The sequence below is a fragment of the Vipera berus genome, assembly GCF_964194415.1.
Source record: "Vipera berus genome assembly, chromosome: 3".
NCBI lineage: Eukaryota > Metazoa > Chordata > Lepidosauria > Squamata > Viperidae > Vipera > Vipera berus.
The window spans coordinates 166,350,280-166,375,138 of NC_138204.1; the positions used below are offsets into that span (position 1 = coordinate 166,350,280).

Genomic DNA, 24,859 nt, shown 5'->3' on the forward strand with positions numbered 1-24,859 from the left:
TTTTAAAATTGAATTTCATTTCCATAATTTTACCATGCAGTCAATTGTTTATATGCTAGCTGCCACTGTATTGGAATATTACCATTGAACATTGTGAATCCAGACAACAATGTTACCTTTTTTGCAATGTAGTTACATTTTTCTGATTTCCAATTAAAGTAGATGGTCAAGTGGGTATAAATTCACATTGTCACTTACCAAAACAAAACGAAAAGAGTTAAAAGTAATTTAGAATTGAGCAGCGGACTGCCACGAAACAGTTAAGAGTCCCTTTTCTTTGATACTTCTCTTTCAAAACTGTATTATTATAACACAAGCTTTCTGAAATGTGTAGTTAGGCTTCTCAAAAATATAAACCCTACTATTTCAGCCCAGCCTAGCCCAGACCATTTCAATATCTGCTTTAAAATAACCGGTGATTACTGGGAATGGCTTTCACAGATTCAGCTAATTATCTGAAAGTGCATTCCTTTCTCCAACTTGTTGAAACAATCTTTTTAACATCACAATGCTTTTGTTTGCTGGCCTGCACAATTTTAAATGAGGTAAGCATTTTATCTACATGTAGGAAAACTAGAAAATGATAACTCAAATGCTTTCTCAGCTTTTGCAAGAAAAAGTTGCTGACCAGAGTTTGGAAAGAGGCGGATCAAAAGAGAAAACTTTTCAAAAGTGATAAGCTATTGTGGTTCAGGTGGAGCTGCCAGCGACTCATTTTTTCTAATTGCAGTGATCACATTTAAATAAGTTTCATAATTATATACGTTCCAAACACTCTTTTCCACTGGTTACCAAAATGTGAAACATGTCTTGCTAAGAGTTGATGCTTGGTCCAATGTAATTTTTTTTCACATCATACTTATGAATTAGGCTGGTGAAATGGACCCCTTGTTTCAGTTTGGAGACGAAAAGGCTCGATTTCCCAGCCATTAACATAGACTTTCTCTTCCATTACAGCTTATTAGCAAGAGGAAGACGCGGAAAAGAGATGGGCAGCCATATAAATTTGACAAATAGATATATTTGATAAATAAAATACTGCAAAAGTTTTGATTCTCAAAACTGGCCTTGTGGAGTTGTATCTATTGGTTTCTTGCTTCTATAGCAGTCAGGTGCAATTGCTATGTATTAAGAGATCTTTGGGTGGAAGAACTGGGAGTTTAGGCATCATACCATTGGTTTCTGTAGGGTGTCTGGCTTTTCTTTAGGCAGTTTGAGAACATAAAAGATGGTTTAGTCCATTCTATACTAGCAAATACTACTGGTTCCCATATATTTTAGAACTGGGAATATCAGTGCTTTTTTAGGTGGCTTGAAGTTGCTTATTTTTCCTATCTTTTGTTATGGCTGAGCCAGACATACCTGACAGTCTAGAATTATAAATCAATACAACTGTGAAAATGTTGCAGCAGAATTAAGCTACTTATTATTATTAGCAGTGCTTTTTTTGTAAAAGAAAAAGGTGCCGGAACTCACACATGTTATACAACCCGCCTTGCCTACCCTACAAGGTTCCATCCAAAAAAGGTGCCGGAACTCTGTTCTGAGCGTTCAATGAGAAAAAAAGCCCTGATTATTAATAATAACACATATAATTCCTATTGTGATATACTTTGCGTATCATTTAAAGATTTAAAAGGATTATTTAAAATTTTAATTTAACAACGTTTAATTTTTTTTGTTTCCTCTTGGATTTTTGATTTTATAAAAAACAGATACAAAATACAATTTCCATGAAGTTTAGCACAATATAAATCTATATTGTTTCCTCCTAAAAATTCTACTCTCCTACAATATACATCTATTGTATCTGTTTCTCCTTAAGCATCTTACAATCATAGTATGAATTATTGCTATTCTCATAAATGTCATCCAAGCAAGGACAGTTCATGGGATACAGCAAAAACAAAACAAAAACAAAACTCCTTCCCATATCAAATACAGACTTGAAACCAGGAGGTATATTTACAAAATAACAATATATGCAAAATGACGAATAATATATGCTTACAAGTTAAAAAAAACTGTGTAAACATACTCACAATGTAACTTAGCCAAATGAACATTCCAAATGTTCAGGCACTGGTATATTTAAAGCAGAAGCATTGTTTTTATCCAGAAAAAACAGGACTTCTAAACCTGCTTACATCTCAGGTTCAGTGACCATAGTAGTAGTATTTCCACAAAGCCAGCTTGTCAAGAAACTGCATCTGTAGTTTTCCTTCTTTAAAAAGTAGTACAGTTATAATAAAGCTACTTATATGCTATTATTACTGCATTGTATTTTAATTCGTTAAGTTTAATTTCATGTAATGAAGCCCAGAGATGCACACCAATTCAGATGCTAAAGCATTAACAGAAAAGCAAGCTAAAGAGGGTTTTTTTTCCCTTCAATCCCTTTCTTAGCTAGTGATTCCAGTGACGCAATCAGGAAAAGGAAGGAAGAACTGTGTTGCTACATTGTTTTATTTTGAGTTTTATGTCCAAGGTTAACATGTGATAAAATTTCCATTTGTAACATAAGGAAACAGTTTTGTGCTACTTCCAAAACAAAGGGTGAACATTTTGTTATGTAAATAAAAGATGAATAGGAGTTCTAATACATTCCCCTAAGCAGCTCTATGCTCTCAGATGATTGTAGTAGTTAGCGTATATAATTTATAATTAAAATGCAACAACCCGTCTCTGCTGATTATAATTTATGGTAATAATGAATATAGGATACACTTTCTGTGTGTGTGTGTGGAGGGAGGTGTCTATTAAGTCACTTCAGGTGACTTGGCAACACTTTTAGAAGTGGTTTGCCACTGACCTCTTCCCTGAGCTGAGACAATGAGAGGCCTGAAGTCACCCAACTGACTTCTTTACCTAAAACATGGTTAAAATGCATGATCTCCCAGTTCTATCAGTGTTTACAGTTACTACACCAAATTGGCTCTCATTTCTACTTTCATGCACTTAGCTTACTTGAACTAGATTAATAATATGATAAGAACATTTTATGGGAAGGACACACCAGTAGGCTTCTTCTATCGCAACTGCAGTTATAATAGGATTTTTGGTTTTCTCTTTATTTCTCAGTGACCCAAAGGTGTCTTTTCACAGGGCAACTGGACTTTGTTTTTCCTTGAAGATGTTTCATTTTTCATCCACGAAGCTTCTTCAGTTCTGACTGAACGGACATCAGGACAAGATCCAGCAGTCCATCTGCATTTTAAAGACAAAGGTCACTCTTCTGAAGACAGCAAAGTCCACATTCTGGACCAAGAGGACCACTGGTTTGAAAGAGGGTTTGAAGAGGATATCTACAGTAATGTTCTGTACCAGCCTACTACTGGCCCCGCAGAAAAGGCAGGGACAACCCCTTTACAAAACGGCAAGAGGCTGGAACTAAGCCTGCCAAATTTATTGACATAAAACAGAGCAAAACAAAACACGAACCATGAAACAGGAGCTATTCAAACGGTTGCCTTCAGCAAACCAGCCCTCCCACACATGCCTTTTGAAAAAGCACTTTTGGGACAACCATGACCTGGATTACTCAGAAACCCCATAGATGTTTCTCAGTGATCTACTAAAGATCAAACATCTTGTCTGTACATAATTTCTGGATTATAAAACTATACTGCATTTCCCAATTTTTGTTAATTGTCACCACTAATCTTTCTTTCAGTCAACATTCGGACAAAATCCTTCCCAGGAACAGTCAAGCCAATATAGTCTTTGCATTTTGTTAGTTTACTTTTTGTAGGGAAGAGCAACATCATACTTCCCCACTATCAAGTACCAACAAAAGCCATAGACACACCATTAGTAAAACATATTTATATTTTATCATTTTTGCAATTATACTATCTACACTTGCAGTGTTGTAATTGCTTAATATTCTTATTGCATTTAAATATTTCCATTTTGGTATATCACTATTTTTCTCATAGACATCTCTGAAATACTCTTTCCAACATTCCTTGGAAAACATTTCCTTGACTTTTTTCTTGTTTTTACATGTTGAAAGGAGCTCTCTTGTTATTTCTGACTTTTGTCACAAGACTTAGTTCATTTTGAGTTTTAGCTTTCCTGACTTCATCTTTGCAGGTTCTGGCTATTTGCTGATATTATGCTTTAGTTATGTGCCTCTTTCCACTTTTTATACTTGTCCTTTTTGTCTTTCAGTTTATCACAGAGGACTTTGTGCAGTCATGCTGGTTTATTTTGATATCTCTGGTTTTTCTTCTTCATTAGAATTGTGCTAGACTGGGCTTTTATAATCTCACTTTTCAAAGTTTCCCAAGTTCTCAAGTTGTTTTGCCCTTAAGGATTCTCATCCATGGAATCCTTCTCAAACTCTTGAAGTCCAAGACACTAATTTGACTGTGTTCTATTGATTGTCCTTGCATAGCACTCCAATTCCAATAATGCATAATCACTGTCCCCCAAGGTTCCTGTAGCTTCAGTGCCTTCTTTCATTTCATCTCTGTTAGTGAGAATTTAGTCCAATATTCTTTACAACTCTCTCTATATATTATAAACTATATTACACCCTTATTCCCTTGCATGCATTTTTCTCATCCAGACTCTTTATATTATTATTCCATCCAGCCTTCTTTTATATTTCACATTATCACAGCTTTACATTCTTCTGTGCCACTATTTCATGTAATTATTTTCTTTATGTTCCAAACATCTTTCCCAAATTTTTCCTTACATTTTCACTCATTTTGCTAGAACTATAATTTATTTTCAATTTATTTTCAGTTTATTTTTCATTCCAGAAATATATTTTCTTGTCCTGATGTTATTCTACTTTCACTCATTCTACTTCAATCCTTCTCTTCTACATTCATTACTCTTTAAATCCATTTTTGAAATAGTCAAATAATGCTTTAGATTTATAGTCAGTCTTTGATTGTATCTTTCACATATTCAATAAAACCCTCCCTTTTTACAATCCTGTAATCCCTTAATTCTGGGTAGAGTTTGGGCGACTGGATGGAGCTGAGCTTTTACTGATCTGATGCCCTTCCTGACACCATATAGAGTTCACAGCATTTTTTTTCTTTGTGCCCTAAGAGAGAACTCTCAACCTTCTGAGTGGGAAGTGAGCATCTTTACCACTAAGCAACCACATGATTCATTTTTCAATATATTCCGTGTATATGACTACATTATGCTTCAAATAATTATATGAAACAGACAATTTAAATTCCTTCTTGATCTCCAAATGGCCGAAACATTTTTTTTTCTACTCCCTCATTTCATGTCACCTAGCAGAATAATTTTTATCCCTAGAAATTTTTAATTTTTATCCCATATTTCTTCTTTGGTTCTTCTATTATCACCATTCACTAGAACGGAATAAGTAACTATCAACCAACTTATGAATTCTGTCTTTATACATGCCCATAACAACTTAGATGACACTAATTTATATTTTCTTAGCCTTTTCATTCATAATTAGATCTACATCTTCACTGTCATGTATGTATTGATCAATTTCTTTTCAAAAAAAATAAGCCTTCTTCATTAAACTCTATTAATCCTTCTCCCTTGTTTCATTTCACAGAAAAACAACTTAACTTTCCTTTCCTTTCCTTTCCTTTCCTTTCCTTTCCTTTCCTTTCCTTTCCTTTCCTTTCCTTTCTTTTCCTTTCCTTTCTCTCCCCTCCCTCCCTCCCATTCATCCAACCAAACTCTTTACTACTTACTCTTTTATTCCTTATCATAATCTTTTACATACTGCAGGCATCATCAGTTGGGTTCTTAAATATATAGATGTGCCTCTGCTACCCATTTTGGCTCTGATCAGTTGGGTTCTTTCACATCATACCTCATAATATAGAGAAGATGTAGATCAGATAAACAGCTTTACCAGTGCCACATGCAGCATTTTCTGATAGTGGTACAAAATAATATCAGTCAATTTAAGGAAATCTTGGCCAGTGTACTACAGGTGGAACCAATGTCCAATTTTATCCCAGCATGCTCATACTATTTATAAAAGCTAAGAGATCTAATCTAGAGAATACATGTCAAAGCCACACGCTTTTGTCTGCATAGGCCAGCCAGAAAGTCTATATACTGTAGATCACTGAGAAACACACAGAGAGTATTCCTGTTTGTTACAGCCTTTTCGGTCCTAAAGTAGTGTTTAGAAATTTAGATATAACCTCAGTAAATAAAAATAAACACACATTGTCTCTCATGCAATAAAATATAAAATCTATCCTGATTATAAAAACAAACAAAACCTCATCTAAAACAACCACCAAGAATGCAATGCAGTCTAACTCTCTATATTCTGATACAGCCAGGAATGTACTTTGTCAGCCTACACAGGCTTAGTTGCAGTTGGCAGGCTTAGTCTAAAAGGAAGCTCTTATTAGCAACACAAAATTCCTGAAATAATTTAAGTGGGCATTACCCACGCCAACCAATAAATACTTAATGACTTTTCATTTGAATTTACAATATATGCTATAAGTTTTCTTTTTTATAATGGTGTATTTTTCAGTATTTATGTAGAAATAAGAAAATTAGAACAATGTATTACTCTTTTTAATTTATATAAACTATTAACATCTCAAGAAGAAATTCATTTTGAAATAGTAGTATGAAGCCTAGTAGGAAAGTGAATTGTTGTGAATTTGCAATAAATCAGTTGTTTAATTACACCACTATGTATTCCAGTTAGCAGCCAATTCATTTTTTGTATACCCTAACCTGTTAAATGTAATCTTTCCTTAAATTTTTCATTTCATGGCAATTTCTACAATACAAATTGTATATGGAAATTGTCCAGTCATTGTTAAGGCCAAAAGACTTGCAACAACAGATTTCTAACAATAATAATAATAATGAATAATACATTCATTAATGACATATTGACAATAATGTCATAACATAATTTCTGTATTTCTCATGCTTGAACACCTTTCATTTCTTCAGCAAAAAAGATATTTATAAGCTTTGACTTTAAACATACATTTCTGATATCACAGGTGATTCCTGACAATCACACTTTAACCAAAAATATAATTTTACTGAAAGCTTACAAAACAGAGAGACAATAGCAATTATATATACGCATATAAAGTGAAGTTCAAAAGACACTATCTTTATGGCTAATGACTGATGATGATCCAAATGTATGCATGCATATACGGTACACATGAAATTGCAACACAACAAGCACATGACATATAGTTGTGGGGTGCCTCAGGGGTCGGTACTCTTGCCTCTCCTGTTCAACATCTATATGAGGCCGCTGGGTGAGATCATCCGTGGCTTCGGGGTGAGGTATCATCAATATGCTGATGATACCCAGCTTTTCATCTCCACCACGAACCAACCCAGTGATGCCCTTGATGTGATGTCCCGTTGCCTGGAAGCGGTACAGATTTGGATGGGGAAGAACAGGCTCCGGCTCAACCCGGCCAAGACTGAGTGGCTTTACGTACCGGCATCTCGTTTAGTCCAAGAGGTCCCATCTTTGGTTAAGGGAGGAGAGATGTTACCTCCCGTTGATAGAGCATGCAAACTAGGTGTCCTCCTGGATTCACAACTAAGTTTTGAAGATCATATTGGAGTCGTGGCTAGGGGGGCATTTGCCCAGGTTCGCCTGGTACGCCAGTTGCGCCCCTTTCTGGACCGAGATGCCCTACGTACAGTCACCCACGCACTCGTTACCTCCCATATAGATTACTGCAATGCTTTCTACATGGGGCTGCCCTTGAAGACCACCCGGAGGCTTCAGCTGGTGCAGAGTGCAGCCGCACGGGTAGTGATGGGAGCACCCCGATACTCCCATATTACACCCCTCCTGCATGAGCTGCATTGGTTACCGGTTGTCCTCCGGGTGAGATTTAAGGTGCTGGTACTTACCTTTAAAGCCCTACATGGCTTAGGCCCGGGATACTTGCAGGACCATCTGCTGCCGGGAACGACTTCCCATCACCCAGTGCACTCACACAGAGAAGGCCTCCTCAGGGTACCGTCGGCTAGACAATGTCAGCTGGCGACCCCCAGGGGGAGGGCCTTCTCTGTGGGAGTGCCAGCCCTATGGAACCAGCTCCCCCCTGAGCTTCGGATGGCCCCAGATCTCCAGTCCTTTCACCGCGGCCTCAAAACACTCCTTTTCCACCAGGCTGACCTGGACTGACAGGGATTTTAATTATGATTTTAATTTTTAACTTTAATTTTTAACTTATTTTAATTTTAATTTATTCTACAGGGCCATTAATTTAATATTCTTTTAACTTCTGTATTATTGTATGTTATTGTTGTTAGCCGCCCTGAGTCCTTCAGGAGATAGGGCGGCATATAAGTCCCAATAATAAATAAATAAATAAATAAATAAATAAATAAATAAATAAATAAATAAATAAATAAATAAATAGAAACAGAAGGAGTAAAACTTTTGCAGAACATCTCCTCCCATTTCTTGACTGCAGAAGACTGTTAAGCATGACTTCTCAATGGCTATCATTGTTATCATGCTGGCAGGTAACACATATCTCTAACATATACTATATTTGAACACATTTTTATTTTCATTGAATAAATTCAACAGCAACTATTTTAACTTCAAAGTTAAAATAAGTAACTTACCTTCTGGCTCTGTTGTATTTGGAAAGGCTATTGCCTATCCAATATGACATGCAAATAACTAGAATAGATAAATTAAGGAACATATAATATAGTAAGATTAATATCATAATACTTTGGAAAAAGGGCTTCTTTCTAAAGTATCAAGAGAGAGAATGGAGAATGAAGTCCCTAGGATTAAACAAAAACTAAAGAAAGTAGACATGTGGCTCTGTGTGCAGAATCTACTTTGCTTATCTAAGGTAATATGTCTTAGCAATTCTACTAGATCATTTAGAAACAAGAGCCGCCTTAGCTTCACTGCACAACACCCTAAAAATATATTCCTAGAAACTAATATGTAAATGAGCTCTTGAATATCTCAGGAATGGTTAAGTTATATTCTAAAAGTCATGTTTTAACTGAAACAATGACTGGTTAGAATTGTCTTGATTCAAAACTAGTTCAGCAGAAAACTAACTTCAGATTTTAAGGAAAGCCAGATTAAGGCACTAGGCTAGAAAGTGGAAGATAGTGAGTTCAAATGCCACCTTAGCCACAAAAGCCATCTGGGTGAAACTGGACCAGTCTCTCTCTCTCAACCCAGGTTGGAGACAAATTATCCTGGAGAAGATCCATCTATGTAGTTACAAGAGTCAGCATTGATTTGATGGCACACAATCAATCAGTCAATTGATGTTCATACAGCATCCTATGTCTCCTTAATTAAATGTATCCTAAATGCCATCTTAAGTTGTAAGAGGTTTCAAACATGGTAAGAGGCAAAACTGGTTATTCTTTAACTTGCCAAAAAGTTATATCTTATTAAACACTTTTAAACTATTAAAATCTCATTCTCTAGCAAAAAAATTGAAGCTTCCTGAGTAAGAAATTTGCAAGATTTTTTTCAAACAAACATATGAAATTATTAAGTTTAAGAAAACTATTTTTACAAAGTTTGATGGCATGACTCACACATGACTTTCATGGGTATAGCTTCATACAACCCTCTAAACAATTAGTGGCTTTTACATCTATGAAAGATATGGACATTCAGTGAGGCAAGACAAGGTAATGCCATTATTTTTCTCCATTCTGGGTAGATTATGGGGGCATAAGGGCCAAAAGGCAGCTGGATATGAGATCCATACTGCTGAAATACTCTCTGAAATAAAGAGAAATCTGGAGATTGCCCATAGGTATTCCTCAACAGCTGATTTTTGTGACTAAATGGCAACAATTAACGTTTTTGTAGCTACTTATGATCAACTGAGAGTCATAAATTACATCGTACTCCAAGCCATAAATGCACTTTTTGATGGACCTTTTTAATTTGTGATCTTTTTGCACTTCCTCTTTTAAGACTGAAATTGAAAAACCTTTGAAACTGCCTACAAAGCTTTGGATGAGTTTCCTTTCAATCTATTTAACAAGAAAGGGAACCACAAGTAGTTATCACTAAACAACTGGAAGTTAAAAGGTAAAGGTAAAGGTTCCCCTGCACATGCGTGCTAGTTGTTTCCGACTGTAGGGGCCGGTGCTCATCTCCGTTTCAAAGCCAAAGAGCCAGTGCTTGTCCGAGACAAATATATATTAGGTATCTTTGTTACTTTTTTCTGTTTAATATAATTCTTAATAAAATTAATGTAATATAATGACATACCCACTTGAATCCATTTTTTTAAGAAATCAACATTTTTTTCTTTTCTGCAAGTAATTCAAGCCTATTTAATCAATGTACAGTAAGAGACATTGTTAAAATAAATGGAAGGCAGCTGCTCAAGTGTTTAACCAAACACTCTGATCAAAAAGACAGTGCCAGATGTTTCCCATAAGTTCTGCATATGAAGGCACCAGGGAAATCAGCAGGGCACTAATGCTAAAGAAGCCAGAGAAATTCAATCATAACATGAAATTCTATCAAGATTTTAAATACTGTATTCCTTAGTCAGTGTCTCAAAGAGTCAGTCTATAGACTGTATAGGAAAAATTGTGTCTACCATTGTTTGGTTTAATTATAAGCATTATCTCCTTTATAATTTAGTTTGTAGTTAAAAAAAATTAATGGCTTGCAAAATTCTAGTTACAAAGTGACTTTTACATCCATTCTTTAAAAAAAGCCATTTACTATTTCCCCAAGCCAAACAAAATGAAGAAATTTCATATTTCTCTATCTTAACTTCTGTTTTATTTCATCTATTTTTCCAAATTGCATAGTTTTTTAAACCAATGCATAATTAATCATTAACAATTGTTTTCTATAATCCATAATCCACATGGTACATTTAGTTGATTTCCCCTTTTCCCCAAAATGTCTTCCGGTACTGTGCAGTAGTGACTGGTCACGGGCTTGCAGGCTACCACACCACCAGGGCTAATTTTTGTCCTGCCTGGAGACCCTAATGGGTCCAAGCCACCCCGAAGAGGTGGCAAAGAAAGAAGGGTGCCCCGGTGACCCTGGAATGACAGCAGTCATTCTGTTCATTTTGGGGAAAGCCTTCTAACCTGGCAGGAGAAAGGCTGTATTTCATTGACCAGCCCAAGCTACTTGCAACCGAAGTCCAAAAGAACTAACCAGCACAACAGTAAACAGCGTGCTTGAAACTGGGTGAGGAATCTGATTTTCCCTTTTCTATACTACACTTAATTTCCTGGAAAAGATCCCAAAGCAGCAAAATACCTCTGAAAGTGAAGGAGGGGGACTTCTGCCCCACCCTTATAGTAACGGAAGCTGCGAATTAAAATTTTCATGGAGGATCAAAATATATCATAGTGAAATAAATTTATAAACTTGAAATTTAACTTTGGACAAGTTTAAAATTGTTGAATGGTTAAGACTCTCATTTTAAAGACCATTGTTCATATTGAAAACTAAATCGATGCTGACACCTAGTGGTGGATGAAGATTATGACAGTTATGAATTTGCCAAAACCTGGGAAAAGCTAATCTGTGTTTGTGACCTTCAAAGCTTTAATAACAAAGAACAGCTGTGACAAAAAAGGACAACAATCTGGGCTGCAGACAAAGAGAGAATTATAAACTTTAGGGGGAAAAAATCTTTTTTGAACACTTTGGATTACAAATATCTATTTAACCGGGACTCTAAAGCTATTTGCAGATAAGAAGGAAAATTTCAACTTTTGGCCATCATGAATCAGATACTTGTAGATAGAACACACAAAGAAAACATAAATACCTCTATGGAGGAGATATATAGTATACTGCAATTAATTCAAATAACACTGAGTTCAAATCACAAAGAAATCCAAAATAAATTTGAAAATATAAATCAATCTTTTTCTAAGTTAACTCTACAACAAAAAAACTTCCAGGAAACAACAACAGAGAAGGAGCAGACAAAACAAATAAGTAGACATAAAACTGAAAATAGAGACCCAAAGACGAAACTTAACAAAGCAAGAAAACATGATTTAATCCTAGTGGGGAAAAATTGCAAGAAATGGAAAAAACAAATCATCCCTTAAGACTACAAAATAAATCTGAGGACAAAAAAACCAACCCAGATTGGATAAAATAAAATGGAATGTAGAGTTGTTGAAAATATCAGAGAGAAAGGACGTGATAAGAGAAGCAAAGAAGAAGAAGAAAAATATTTTCAAGAAACATGGAAAGGCAAAAGCCTCATATAAAGGCACTTTATTCAATTTACTTCTTATACCTACAGCAACAGTCATGAATATATGGGAAAAAAAATTGACTCAGCAAAACACATTGATCAAGAAAGATACTGGTCAAAGGAAAAAGATTAAAGTGAAAATTAAGAAAATAGATGATGGGATCTACCAGACAGAATATATAAAAAGAAACATTTGTTTGAATATGGTCAAAGAAATAGAAAAGATTTTGAATACATATGTCATTCTAAGAGGGATGAATTCCTTAAATAATACTGTATGCTTCCCCCCCCCCTTTTTTATTTTATTTCTTGATATAAGTAATATAATACTGTGGAAATGGGACACACAGAGATCCACCACATAATTCACTTTTGGAATAAGCAACATTATGCAGACTTCAGAAGGAAGTATGAAATAGTAATCCAAAACAAAGGCATAAGGTAAGAAAAAGAAAACATCTAAAACTAGTTTACATCAACAATATTCCTCTCAACAGCCTTTCATTCTTCAAGGTGACTCTTGCTTCCACGTCTTCCATGTAGTTTCATATATTACTTTTTATTCTTTAAATTTCTTACCCATCTTTTCATTAAGGCTTTTTCACTTTCTAAAATATTTTTTAAATAAACTAAAATACAATAAACTGACCTTCTTATTTACTTACATGAGTACAGACAGACATACATTTCTCAATGATCCAATTGTAAAAAGAGTGAGCATTAAATGTTATTTCTCATTTTCATCCAATGTACTGATATTGTACTCCCATGACTGTTTTCTCTCAACTGGAACATTATGAGCTACTTTTTATCACTGTGTAAGAAACTTTAGAATACGAGGAACACATATTTCATGGTATATACCGCTGTGTATAATGAATTATTAAGATTGGTAGATACATTGATTTTCTTTCTGTCAAGAGAAATGTATCACCTAAAAGAGCAAAAAATGTGTTTGGGAATAACCTCCTACAAGAGATATAGATGAATCATTTTAAGCTTGATTAATATCCTCAATTACCGTAACAAAGGAAGTTTGCCAAAATCTTGTGTTTATGAGAAACAATATCAAACAAAAAAGACAGCAATGAATTATGCAGCCAGTTCTGTTTATAATTTATGGAAGCATTAGATTATGAATTAAAGAAAATATTTCAATAAGAATTTCTATTTTCAAATTCCTATTGATTTTCCTGTATTTCTAATATTTAAGAACTTCTTTCCATTGAAATTTGCAGCAGCTGTGTGAATCACTTTATTTTCACAATGGTACTGATGTATTAGCAATCCATAATTCCTATTTGATTTATGATGGTTCCTCAGAGCATTATGCACTTATGATCTGCTAGTTTTGAATGCATGCTTTATTTCCATATATTTAAAAATCAATACGTACAGGACACAGCGCAAATAAAACAGAAGGTACTGTTACCCTCTTCCTGATATCCTATATATGTCAACATAATTACACTTCAGGCATTTTTTTCCCTATCCTTATTTTTCATGATAGTATTTCTGTACTTGTCATGGTATGGCTATGATTATATAAATTTATGTGTTATTTATTTAGTCATTTTATGTTGCATTTTCACTCTTGTTTAACACTTAAGAAAGGTTTGCATGGCATGTTGAAAATAAACAAGTTGATTCTGAAAGCAGAGGGAAAAAAGCTGTATTATCCCCAGTGCCGTATAAAAGTAGTTCTCCACTTTTTCTTCACCAAGGACCCCTTTTAATACCTTTTCTGTCATGAACCATAGTCATGAACTACCAAGACTTAACTCAAGATTTTAACCATAATATTTGTTCAACCTTTGCAGACAACATCGCAGCCTCCCCAGTGGTCCATGGACCACAGATTGAGAACCACTCCGATAGAGCTAAAAAGGCTCAACTTTTCAGCCACATCAAGTTAATATTTTCTTTTAGGATCCTATGTTGCTAGTTTTTTTTTTCTGAATCCTGCTAACCTCACAATTTATTCATGGAGCCAAAATATTATTTTATGAGTGATCCAAGAATGCCAAATCCTAAAACAAAGTGTTTTAGAAGAATCTATAAAGCAGTAATAATAGCAATATAAAGCAGTATAAATATCATATATTTATTTACAAACAATTTTATGAAGCATATTTTCTATAATTCCTTAATGCATCTCATAAATGCAACACAAAGAACATGAAATCAAACTCTGTCTACATCAGGGGTAGGCAGCCTTGGCTCTTTTATGACTCGTGGACTTCAACTCCCAGAATTCCTGAGCCCACTGGCTCAGGAATTCTGGGAGTTGAAGTCCACGAGCAGGGCTTTTTTTCTAAAAAAAAAAAAGGTGCCGGAACTCTCATCTTGGCGGGCGCAGGAGGCAGGGGGGGCGGGGGGGGGCACTGCTGCAGTCACGGGTGCAAGGGGTGTTGGTGGTGGGTTTTCCCCTGGGGCCGGAGCCAGTGCAGCTGGTGCTGTGGGAGCAGCAGGGCCCGCTCTATATGGCAGGGCTGCGCAGGGCATGTGGCAGAGGTGGTGTGGGCCAGACAATGCAGGGCGGCCACTTAGGCATGCAGGGCAAGGCGATGGTGGTGCAGGTCCAGCACCGGGTAGGCCACCAGCCTGGCTGTCACGGGTGAGCACAAGGAAGGAGTGCACATGGACTCCACAGGATCCACCTCCCACTCCTTGTCCTCTCTTACTTACCTAGTTGAGATGGTGTAGTTGGGCAGCAGGGAGGGATGCAAAGTTCCTGCCAACTCACCTTCGCTGCGGACAACTTGCCGGTGCAATGTTTGCTGCCCAGGTCTTTTGGTGTGCTCAGCAGCAATTCCTATTGGTTTTTGAAAGCCAATAGGCTTTCGAAAGCCAATAGAGTGAGTAGCATAGCTTGTGCAAAAGCTTTTTTTTGAGTGTGCAAAAAAAGGTGCCGAAACACCATTCTGAGCATTCTATGAGAAAAAAGCCCTGCTTTTATGTTTTAATCTTCTGATTTTAAAAATATATTTTTTTCTATTGTAAGTTGGCCCAAACCTCACATGTGGATTGCATACAAATATTATATAATCGGTAAATAAAGGTAGAACATATGTTAAATATACATCAAATAATAATATGCTTCCCTACAAAGTCAATTCTTGCTCAATGACAGACCAAGGAGTTAACTCGGAAAGGCAAGAGGAAAATCTAGAAGAGGTCTGTGCAACTTGTAGAAGGGAAAGGCCCACACTGTTAAATTAAAAATCTTTGTGGTCTGCAAAGGAATGCTGGTGGGCTAATCAATGATTTGGTGACTAGAGGAGCATCTACAGTGTTGGAGCTTGTGGTCATGGTAAGCTATGGAGGCACTAGGCAACATGACTTTCAGGGCAGTGGTGGTGATTTTATTATTATTATTTTTTTAAAAAAGTCTGTGCTCTGTCCAAGGGTGCTTGGTAGGCTGCATGTACAGGCCTGGTCTAGAATTTATTTTGGAGCATTCAGCTATCTAGAGCAGGCATGTCAAACTCATTTTGTTTGAGGCTACTTCTTATAAAAGAATTGCCATTAATTTGTTTTAATAAAACAATTTAAATCAATTTTTCACTTGATTTCAAATTAAATGAATTATATTGGTTGACAGTGAGATTTTTTTTAGTACAATTGCCAAATGCAATAAACTGGTTTTAGGTATATGTTATTGGAAGGAAAAAGCAATCCCTGCTGCGTTACTGATCCCAGAGAAGCATTTGCATGTATACAGGTATCCTTAGCGTGCCATAGTTATGGATGAGAAATATTGGTTGCAAAGTTGGCATTTCTGGATGTAATACAGATATTTTGGACTTATTTTTGTTTCTTTGCATGTTTGATATTTTTAAAAAGGCATATGCTACTGACCATGCTTATGCACATATGTAACATTTTTTGCTAGGATACATGACTACTGCTTGCCCAGAATGTGAAAAGTGAAAGATTGTGAATAAACAAAATTTTAATGTACAGATAATACCACCAGAAATTATTTTAGCCTTTTTAATAAATGTTGTTATTGATGTTAAGCTCACCATGGAAAACATCATATATTGTTATGTATATACTAGGTTAATTATTTAAAGACTGAAGTGCAACATAACTAGATTCTAAATAATCCATTTTTCAAAACACACAACAGTCTAAACAGTAAAAGTAAAGTCCAAATTAAGAATATTTCATTCTTAAGAATTGTTTAATTTAAAGTAGTTTAGTTGTAATAGATGTTTATAGATTCAAAATAGTTTTAGAGTATTTACAAAAGATACTATTTTTTTCTAGCATCAGCTAAATTAGACATATTACATTGAGAAAAATGTTTCTCATTTCTTTCCTTATTGATTTATTGATTTCATTGAAGAGATGTTAACATAGGAAATAGATTATTTTGTTATCTAATTTTACCTTCCAAAAGACAGAAGCAGATGAAAAATGTGAGGTTCTCTTCTGTTGGCTTTTTTGAATTAGCTGTTTTAGATTCTAAAAGTTTAGTTCCTAAAGAAGTAACCTTGTAAATAATTTTAATGTCTTCTAGTGCAGGGTAGGCAAACCTGGCTCTTTTATGACTCAAGGACTTCAACTCCCAGAATTCCTGAGCCAGCATGGCTCATCTTGGAAACCTCTCTTTCCCCTCAGCATGGCTGGCTCAGGATTTCTGGGAGTTGAAGTCCATGAGTCATAAAAAAGAGCCAAGACTGCAATAGGCTTTCCAAAGCCAATAGAGGCAGCTTTTTTTGGAAAAAAAAAGGTGCCGGAACGCCATTCTGAGAGTTCTGTGAGAAAAAAAGCCCTGTCCACGAGTCATAAAAGAGCCAAGGTTGCCTACCTCTGGTCTACATTAAAATCTGCCCAGGTTCTAAGATTTGTTGGAGCAGCGAGCTTTGCTGTTTTTATTAGAACTGTTATCAATACATTATGTGGAATGCAAGAAAGAGCCTTATTACCGATGGCTACTAATTCACAAAATCTTTTCCCAGAGGGGCCAATATTGGTTTAATCTCATCATAAATGAACACCTGGGCCGAATAACTACAGCTCATTCTTAATTTACCGCTAATTTATACTGGTTTGTGGTATCTTTATTCTGTATCATCACTCATGTTCTGCTTTTACTATTTACCAAACGTTTGTGTACTTTCAAGGTGATTTGGAAGAAGTGTTTTGGACCTTAAATGAGCACATATCTCTTGTAGTTCTTTAAAAGCTTTCATGCCAGCCTGTAAAAAAAATCTGCTTGAAGAGGATGTGCTGCTTGTATGAAAGTCTGGGCAAAAAAAAAAGTATACTTTAATGAATAGCAGATAGGTGTTTTACTTCTGTGGGATCAGATGAACTTCTTTAGGAACCATTTTCAAAGATTATATAGCCATATTATTTACATACTGTCTTAAATAAGATAGATTATTAATATTTTCATATTATAAACATAAATACATATTAGAAATATTAGAATAGGGAATGTTATACTAACTTGAACAAAGGATATTCTAGCCTCAGCCATGAAATTGCTTTCTCCTTCTGTAGTGAGTTCAGAAGGAACTGTTCAGAAGTCTTTGCATTTGTTGATTAAAGCACGGCTGATGTCATTTGTCATTTGCTTAATCTTCAAAAACAGTGGTTCTGAAACTTTCTTGTTTCAAAGAAATCATTGTTAAAATTAAGAGGTAAAGCTAAACTTTGGGGGCTGAAATCTGGAAGGCTGTCTTCTTTACAACTTTCAAGAAGATAGAATAGAAAAAAACCACATGATCCAATTTTAAAGAAGTCTTTTGCTTCAACAGCATTTTTGATCAAGTTGCATGTTTCAAAACATTCTGATAAAGTGCTTCTTGCCTTTAAATGACAGAACAACAGTATTATTTTGTTAAAATAAACAGAATTTTCTGCAATTTCTGGAAATCAGGTGCCAGTTGAGACATTTAAAACCCATCCTCCACTTCTGATCAGGGCAAATCACTCCCATGGTGCAATTCTCCTTGGTCCAACACAGTGTGATGCTTCAGCTGCAGAAAACAGTCTACTGTACACAGGCTATTCATTAGACCTATCATGACAGATCAAAGTTCTTCGTTAACTTCAGGCACAGCCATTCTGTTGAAATGAAACTTTGGCTGTACAGGTGAAAGCCATCTCAATTCTGGAGAACCTATTGTCTGAATTTAATTCTTTGTTTCTGTATGTAACATCTTACACTAAATTAATGCAATGTGACTCATACTTAATTCAGTAACTTTGGACATCAATATAAAATTGTTTCAATAATTCCCCAGAAGTTTTTACTTCTGCAGCAAACACAAGCAAAAGAGCTCCAAAATCCTGTTATCAGACGGTTATTTTATGCACAACAATATAAAATCACAGCTGCCAGTTCTTTAGCTGGTATTGGCCTTCATAAGCATCAAGTTCTTCTCACAAACTAGGATGTCACAATGTATCATCAGTGTAATATAAGTGTGGATCCAACCATTGTGGCATTTTGTAATTGGCAGATGAAAATGTTGTCAATACACAGATTTTCTAAGTTCTGTCCAAGATTGTTTCATTTGGTACACAGAGTGCCAATAACTACTGGGAGCACCACACCAGTTTATGTTCAAATCTTATATTTTCTTATGTTCTCTAATGCTTTCTTAGATTATTATTATTACTACTATAGAGAACTTAATCCAGATTACTGTCTGCAAATGAACCAAGAACTGAGCAATCATAGGAACTGTAAATAAGGACAGGAGTATGACAGTATTTCTTTAAAAAAAGATTCAGAAAACATTCATGCATCTAGACTTTTGAAGTCTGACACCACCAGTTCATTTGTTTCATGCATTCTGCATTCCACTAGGCCAATGCTGAGGTAACATAACCTTGCACAGCATGTTTTGGAAACACAGATGGAGTTTCTGACTGCCCATATGGCAATAACTAGCTATTGCAACCAGACAGCTGCAGGAAGTGGGCAACCTCACTAGGACAGCCATTCCAAAGCCCTGTTTCTGTTCTGAATTTTGCAAGAACTCATAAAACATGTTACTCATATTTTATCACACATAGAGCCCCTGTTATAACATTTTACTTGCACATATATTTGTTACAGATTGTATATCAGATTGTAACTCTTTGGGGATATTTCAGGAAGTTGAGAATTCTAGCAAATTTTGAATTTGTTTTGGAAAACATGTAAACTGATTCTACTTAACTGGTAGTTTAGGAGCACAATCTTATTTTTAAATTGGATCCAGACTGTTCTTCACACAAATAGGAAGGGGTCTCTTTTAGAAAGGTAGGGGGAAATCATAGAGAGAACGTTCAAATTGAGTTTCCTTTCCTTCTTTTGTCTGGCTAATAATAATAAAAGTTTCAACAATAAGTGTTTCAGAGTATGTTTTGATCACTTGAGATGTGAATCAAATAACAGTAAGCATGGCAAGTGAGAATCAGAATAAAAAACAATAAATGTGGCACAGTACATTTAAATTTAAACAAAGGACTGAGTAAATGTCTTAAACTGGTACGAAAATCTCCTAAGGCTCTGTGCCAACCATAACTGAACAAAGAGGAAATTCCACAACTGCAGTGCTTTTACTGAGAATACCCTCTCTAGGGTTGCCTGATGAATGAGATCATTGGATTTTGATTGACAGGTGAAAAAGAAAGTGTTCTAATGGATTTTTTTCAAAGTTGTAGTCCCAAACAGTGTGGAGGACACAAGTTTGGAGAAGCTTTGTATGTAGCTTCTCTTTGTATAGTGTTTCTGTTCCTAAACAGAGTCAACAATAAGAAACAAAAGGTTCATGGGAATACTGGTAGTCCTCATTTAGCAACCACTGTTGGGACCAATAACTGCATTAATAAGTGAAGCAGTCACTAAATGGGAAATCATGTGACCATAACTGTGCTTTCTAGTTTGAAACTGACAAGACTAATAAGTTTTATAACTTTTGCTTTTATTTTTCTCCTAATAATTCCCCCAGCCTTTGGAATGTTCACCCTGGGTGAGGGTGGGGAAGTTGTTAGGAGGCAAAATAATGTGAAAAACTAATTAGTCTTGTCAGTTTCAAACTGGAAAGCACAGTCACAATCATATGTTTTCCCACTTACTGATTTATGGATAATTAACAAGAATTTGTCTTACAAAACAATAAGTAGGCACCCAATGGGGAATATGCATCAATACCAATGTGCTGGCACTGGCAGCCATAAGTACACTCTGCAAATATCCTGGTGTAGTACCCATTGTGTGCCTGCTTATTCCCTTGTAATCCCTTTCTCTACAATCTCTTTGCTTTGTGGAGGGGAGAGTAACACAAGAAAGATTGCCTGTAGAATATTTTTTCTCATCCCTTCATAGACCACAGGTATTGGGGAGGAAGGGTTTAGAAGAGAGTAAGCAGGCACATAATGGGAAACTACCTTTTCTCTTGAGAAACTATTTTTTCTCTTTGAACTGTACGAGGAAGATACAATTTGAAGCCAGTTTGATCAGAGAATTCTCTAGCTTGACTTTTAGCTAGTCCTTTTCTCTTCCTCCAGCCTATCTCACAGGAACAGAATGAAGATAAAATGAGAGGTTGACCTTACATTACATCATGCTGTGCTCCTCAAAGGGCAGGCAGAGATATACAAAACAAACAGTAATAGTTTAAATAGTTTACCTTTGGGCTGAGGTGGTGCATTCTTTATATGTAAGTGCACTAGAAGGATGATTTCAGTTTATAACCTCAGATATTCAATACTTCCCTTCTGCAGTTTTTTACATGTGCACACACCACACACACATAAAGAACTCCATGGTAAAGGCTGGTACTACAACTCTTCTTTTTGGCCAACATTAGGGCCTTAGATGTTTAAATCCATTAAGGGTCTCCTACTTACGACAAAAGTGGAGAGACAAAACTAAACCTGAGCAATACAACCTGCTAGCATATGATTGAGACAAAACATCTAGAAGACCCAGGTTGTTATACCTGGAATATACTATTTCTTTCCTCTCCAATTCTAGATTGTACAAGCAGCTTATTAAACAAACAAACTTACATAATGCAGCTATTATAATGCCAATTCTTAGACTGAGACTTCTATTGCATGCAGTGAGTCTTTAACTATAAAGTAAACAAACATATAATTGGGGCATAACAAATATAAAAGTGCCTTTTTATGAACATCATTAAATAACAAAGATAGACAAATCAGAACAAGAGAGAAAAGAGAATAGGTTTTCAAAAGCTGTTTTAAAAGTCCATCTGGAAACTACCCTATCCAAATGTTAGTTTGGTCATGTCATGCCTATACTGGTCATTGATAAAGTGCTGAATAAGCAGCATGAGTGAATAGTCTGCATCCCATTAATAAACTAATAACTTAATACTAGTATGAACGCATTGCTGTATTGCACTTCTCTTTCCTTTGGTTTATTCATTTTATATTATTTCTGAAGCAATCGATATCCACATGTCAAGGGCAAATCCAATAACTCCAACTTTACCATCTTTGTTTTATAATTGTTACGATTTGCAGAGGCTACCCAAACTCAGATTCCCAAGTGGAAGAAAGGTCAGCTTTACTGAGTCTTAAAGTGTTGCTGGTGAAGATATTACCCAAACTATTTCCTTTATCAGCAATTTTATCTGGGACAAATGCTAGGAATGTCTGCAAGATACACACTAATATTGTGAAATTCTTTACCTTGCAGGGGAAGGAAGAAATGAAGTGTGTGTGTATGTGAGTGTGTGTGTGTGTGTCTGTGTGTGTCTGTCTCTGTGTGTGTGTGTTGAGAATCCTGTATTTATTTATTTATTTTAATTCCATTTATATCCCGCCCTTCTCCGAAGACTCCCGTTTTAAGTCATTTGGGGGGGTTGGTATTTGAATTACTGGTACCTTCTTTCGGAATGAGTACAACTGAGCATTATAAATTAGATCCAGTGAGATGTATTTATAAAATCAACAGGTGCTCAAATAATAAGATCCCCCAACTGCAACCCTAAGTACATTCTCTGGCCGCTATTCCCATTAGCCTAGTTCTGAAATGATGGGGAGAGGGACTAGCTTTGGTTAATTGAAGGCGAGGGACGCTCCGTCTACCAGCTGAACCCCTCGCCCAGGGAAACTGAGCCTCTTCTCAACAAGTGGCCATTTCTGCGTCCCTTCCGCTCTCGGTCCCCTCATTACTTTTTAGGTTATCTCGAGGTTAATCTCGGTTAGCAAAGAAACTTGATCCACAGCCTCTCCGGTGCCTTGAAACGGAGTCCATTTGCGCCACCCCCCACTTCCCCTCGCCTGGGCATTCCTTCAGCTGGATGGGTTCCCTCGGGTCGTAACTCGGAGCAAGGACGACGCTAAAAGCCAGCGCAATTAACTGCAGCTCCCTTACTGAAAGGCGGCGGGGGGGGGGGGGGCGAAATTCCTCCAAATGGACGACTCAAAACTCCCCCGCAATGGCAGCCAACCGAGGGAGACGCGATCGCCCAGAAAAGAAAAGAAAAGAAAAGAAAAGAAAAGAAAAGAAAAGAAAAGAAAAGAAAAGAAAAGAAAGAGAGAGGGGGGGGGGGAAAGCGCGGCTTTTTTTTTTCTTCCGCTTTACCTGAGAGGAGACCGGCTTGGGGGACTCTCTGGAGCGAAGCTCTGCTCCGCCCTGCTCGGCAGCCGGGATGGAGTGTAAGAATGGTAGGCTGTCAGCACCACGCTGCCCGAATCCTTTATCTCCATTATCGGAAGCGCATGTCTTCCTCACAGCCCGGCGACCGACAAGTTGTCTACGGGAAGCCTTTGGCTTCTAAGGATCAAAGGACTCTGTCAAGCCAGCCCAGGCATGGCCTTGCCCTTTAAGAGCCCGTTCCCTTGTTACGGATTGCCGGGCAGGCGAGACGAGGCTCTTCCTCCTGCCAGAACATATGAATTAGCGTAAGATCCCAAAACACCGCCCCCTCGCCCGCCTCCCTCAAAGAAAGCCCCGAGTTTCCAAGTAACTAGAAACCAGAAGGAGCCCTGCGTGGCACTGAGATCGAGAAGCCCGTTTACCCTCCCCTGCATTTTGCTGTGCTTTTCTAAAGTTTTCCAAGAAAATGCAAACTCGGAGGTTTTTTCCTCCTTTCACTTGCATAAGTTATCGCTGGAGTATACAGAAAGGGGAAAAAGAAATAAAGGGGGGGGGGGAAACCCCGCACATATTATAATATTTATTTTTCAAAAGATAGGTTTCTCAATAAAGTGTGGATCACTCGGAACAATATTAATCAGTTCCTTTTATTGCATTGATCAAGAGATGGTTCAGAAGCAGAGAGCAAAGATATCTCCAAGACTAAATCCAGAGTGGCACTGCTTTTCTGTGATCTTGTTTGTTACAACACATGATGCTAATTCCATAGCTTTTTCTCTACTGAAAATTTCAAACATGGCCTTTTTAATTTAAAATCGTATTCACGTTTTAAAAACCTACATCACTCTTTCCAAAACCAAATTGTATCATTAGGAAACAGAACAGCAGTCATGCTATTATCATATGTGGAAATGTCTCCTACATCATTTTTACATCTCCAATTAAATCTCTGAATGTTCAGTGAAAAAGCATTAATTCCATTTAGCAACATTGGAAACACACTTTATCCACTGATTCGTTAATATTGGATATTATAACTCTGTCAAAATGTTTGCAAATAACCAATTTCCACTTTAGCAATACTTTTCCATGGAAAGATACTGTAGATTTGGAATCAAACACATTTCAATGCCAATAGTAATTATGAATGTTTAGATATTATTAATACATTTGGTCCCAATTGTAAAATGAACAGGTGTTATAATTAAATGCTGTACTATTTTACCATTTTTGCAGCGTGACATGACAATAACTCAAGTGATTGAGTGGTAGGAAGTTGATCTAAAATATCAATACATCAACTAATCCATCAATTGGAAAGTGAAGAAATCTCTGATAATTTCAAACTAGAATCATCAAAAGTATAAATGTAACAAATGAATACAGGCCGAAATTGTGCCTCCATCCACCAACATTTAAATATGCCCTACAGCCTTTTAACGCTGGAAATATTTCTAGGCCACTCACATTCTCTCAGCCCAATGCAACTTGGATCCACACATATATTACACCAATGCATTATGGTATCTTAGATTCAGTGAAGAATTTGATGTGTATAACCAATACCAGCTAAAGAACTGGGAGCTATGATTTCCCCTTTTTTATGAACACCATAATAACAATGAACTACTTTGTTAGCTGCTGCAAGAAGATCATACAGTCTGACTACAAACAGTAGCCTAACAAAGTAGCAACAATGGTGCATTGGAATATCTCCAAAAAATATCATTTTGTTGCAAGTAATAGAAAATGAAGAAGCTTAAGTGCTCAGAGACTTTAGAATTCAAACAGACAGGTACTTGCCACATAGCATCTCAGACTAAACAATGTCGATACGAAATACAAATAGTCTGGATAGTGAATGCGGCAGTACCTGGAGACAGCAGAACGGGAAAGAAAGAAGTGGAGAAAATCACAAAATACATACAGTAGAGTTGAAAATAGAAATAGAACGACTTTGGTAAAAGAAAGCAAAAATAATACCAACACTAATAGGCATCTTGGGTGCAATCCCAAAACATCTGGAGCACCACTTGAACATAAATGTAATAAA

At 36.4% G+C, this 24,859-nt stretch overlaps 1 protein-coding gene across 1 annotated transcript in view; it reads right to left on the reverse strand.

The window, feature by feature from the left end:
- ARHGAP28 (Rho GTPase activating protein 28) overlaps positions 1–22,916 on the reverse strand; it is a gene marked incomplete at its 5' end in the record, with an annotated part of 79,107 nt that extends 56,191 nt beyond the window's left edge. Inside the window, one exon of the mRNA XM_081324845.1 lies at positions 22,792–22,916. Within this exon, the coding sequence (XP_081180971.1) occupies positions 22,792–22,916 (125 nt within the window). The remainder of the gene's footprint in view (positions 1–22,791) is intronic.
- Positions 22,917–24,859: the final 1,943 nt, after the last annotated feature.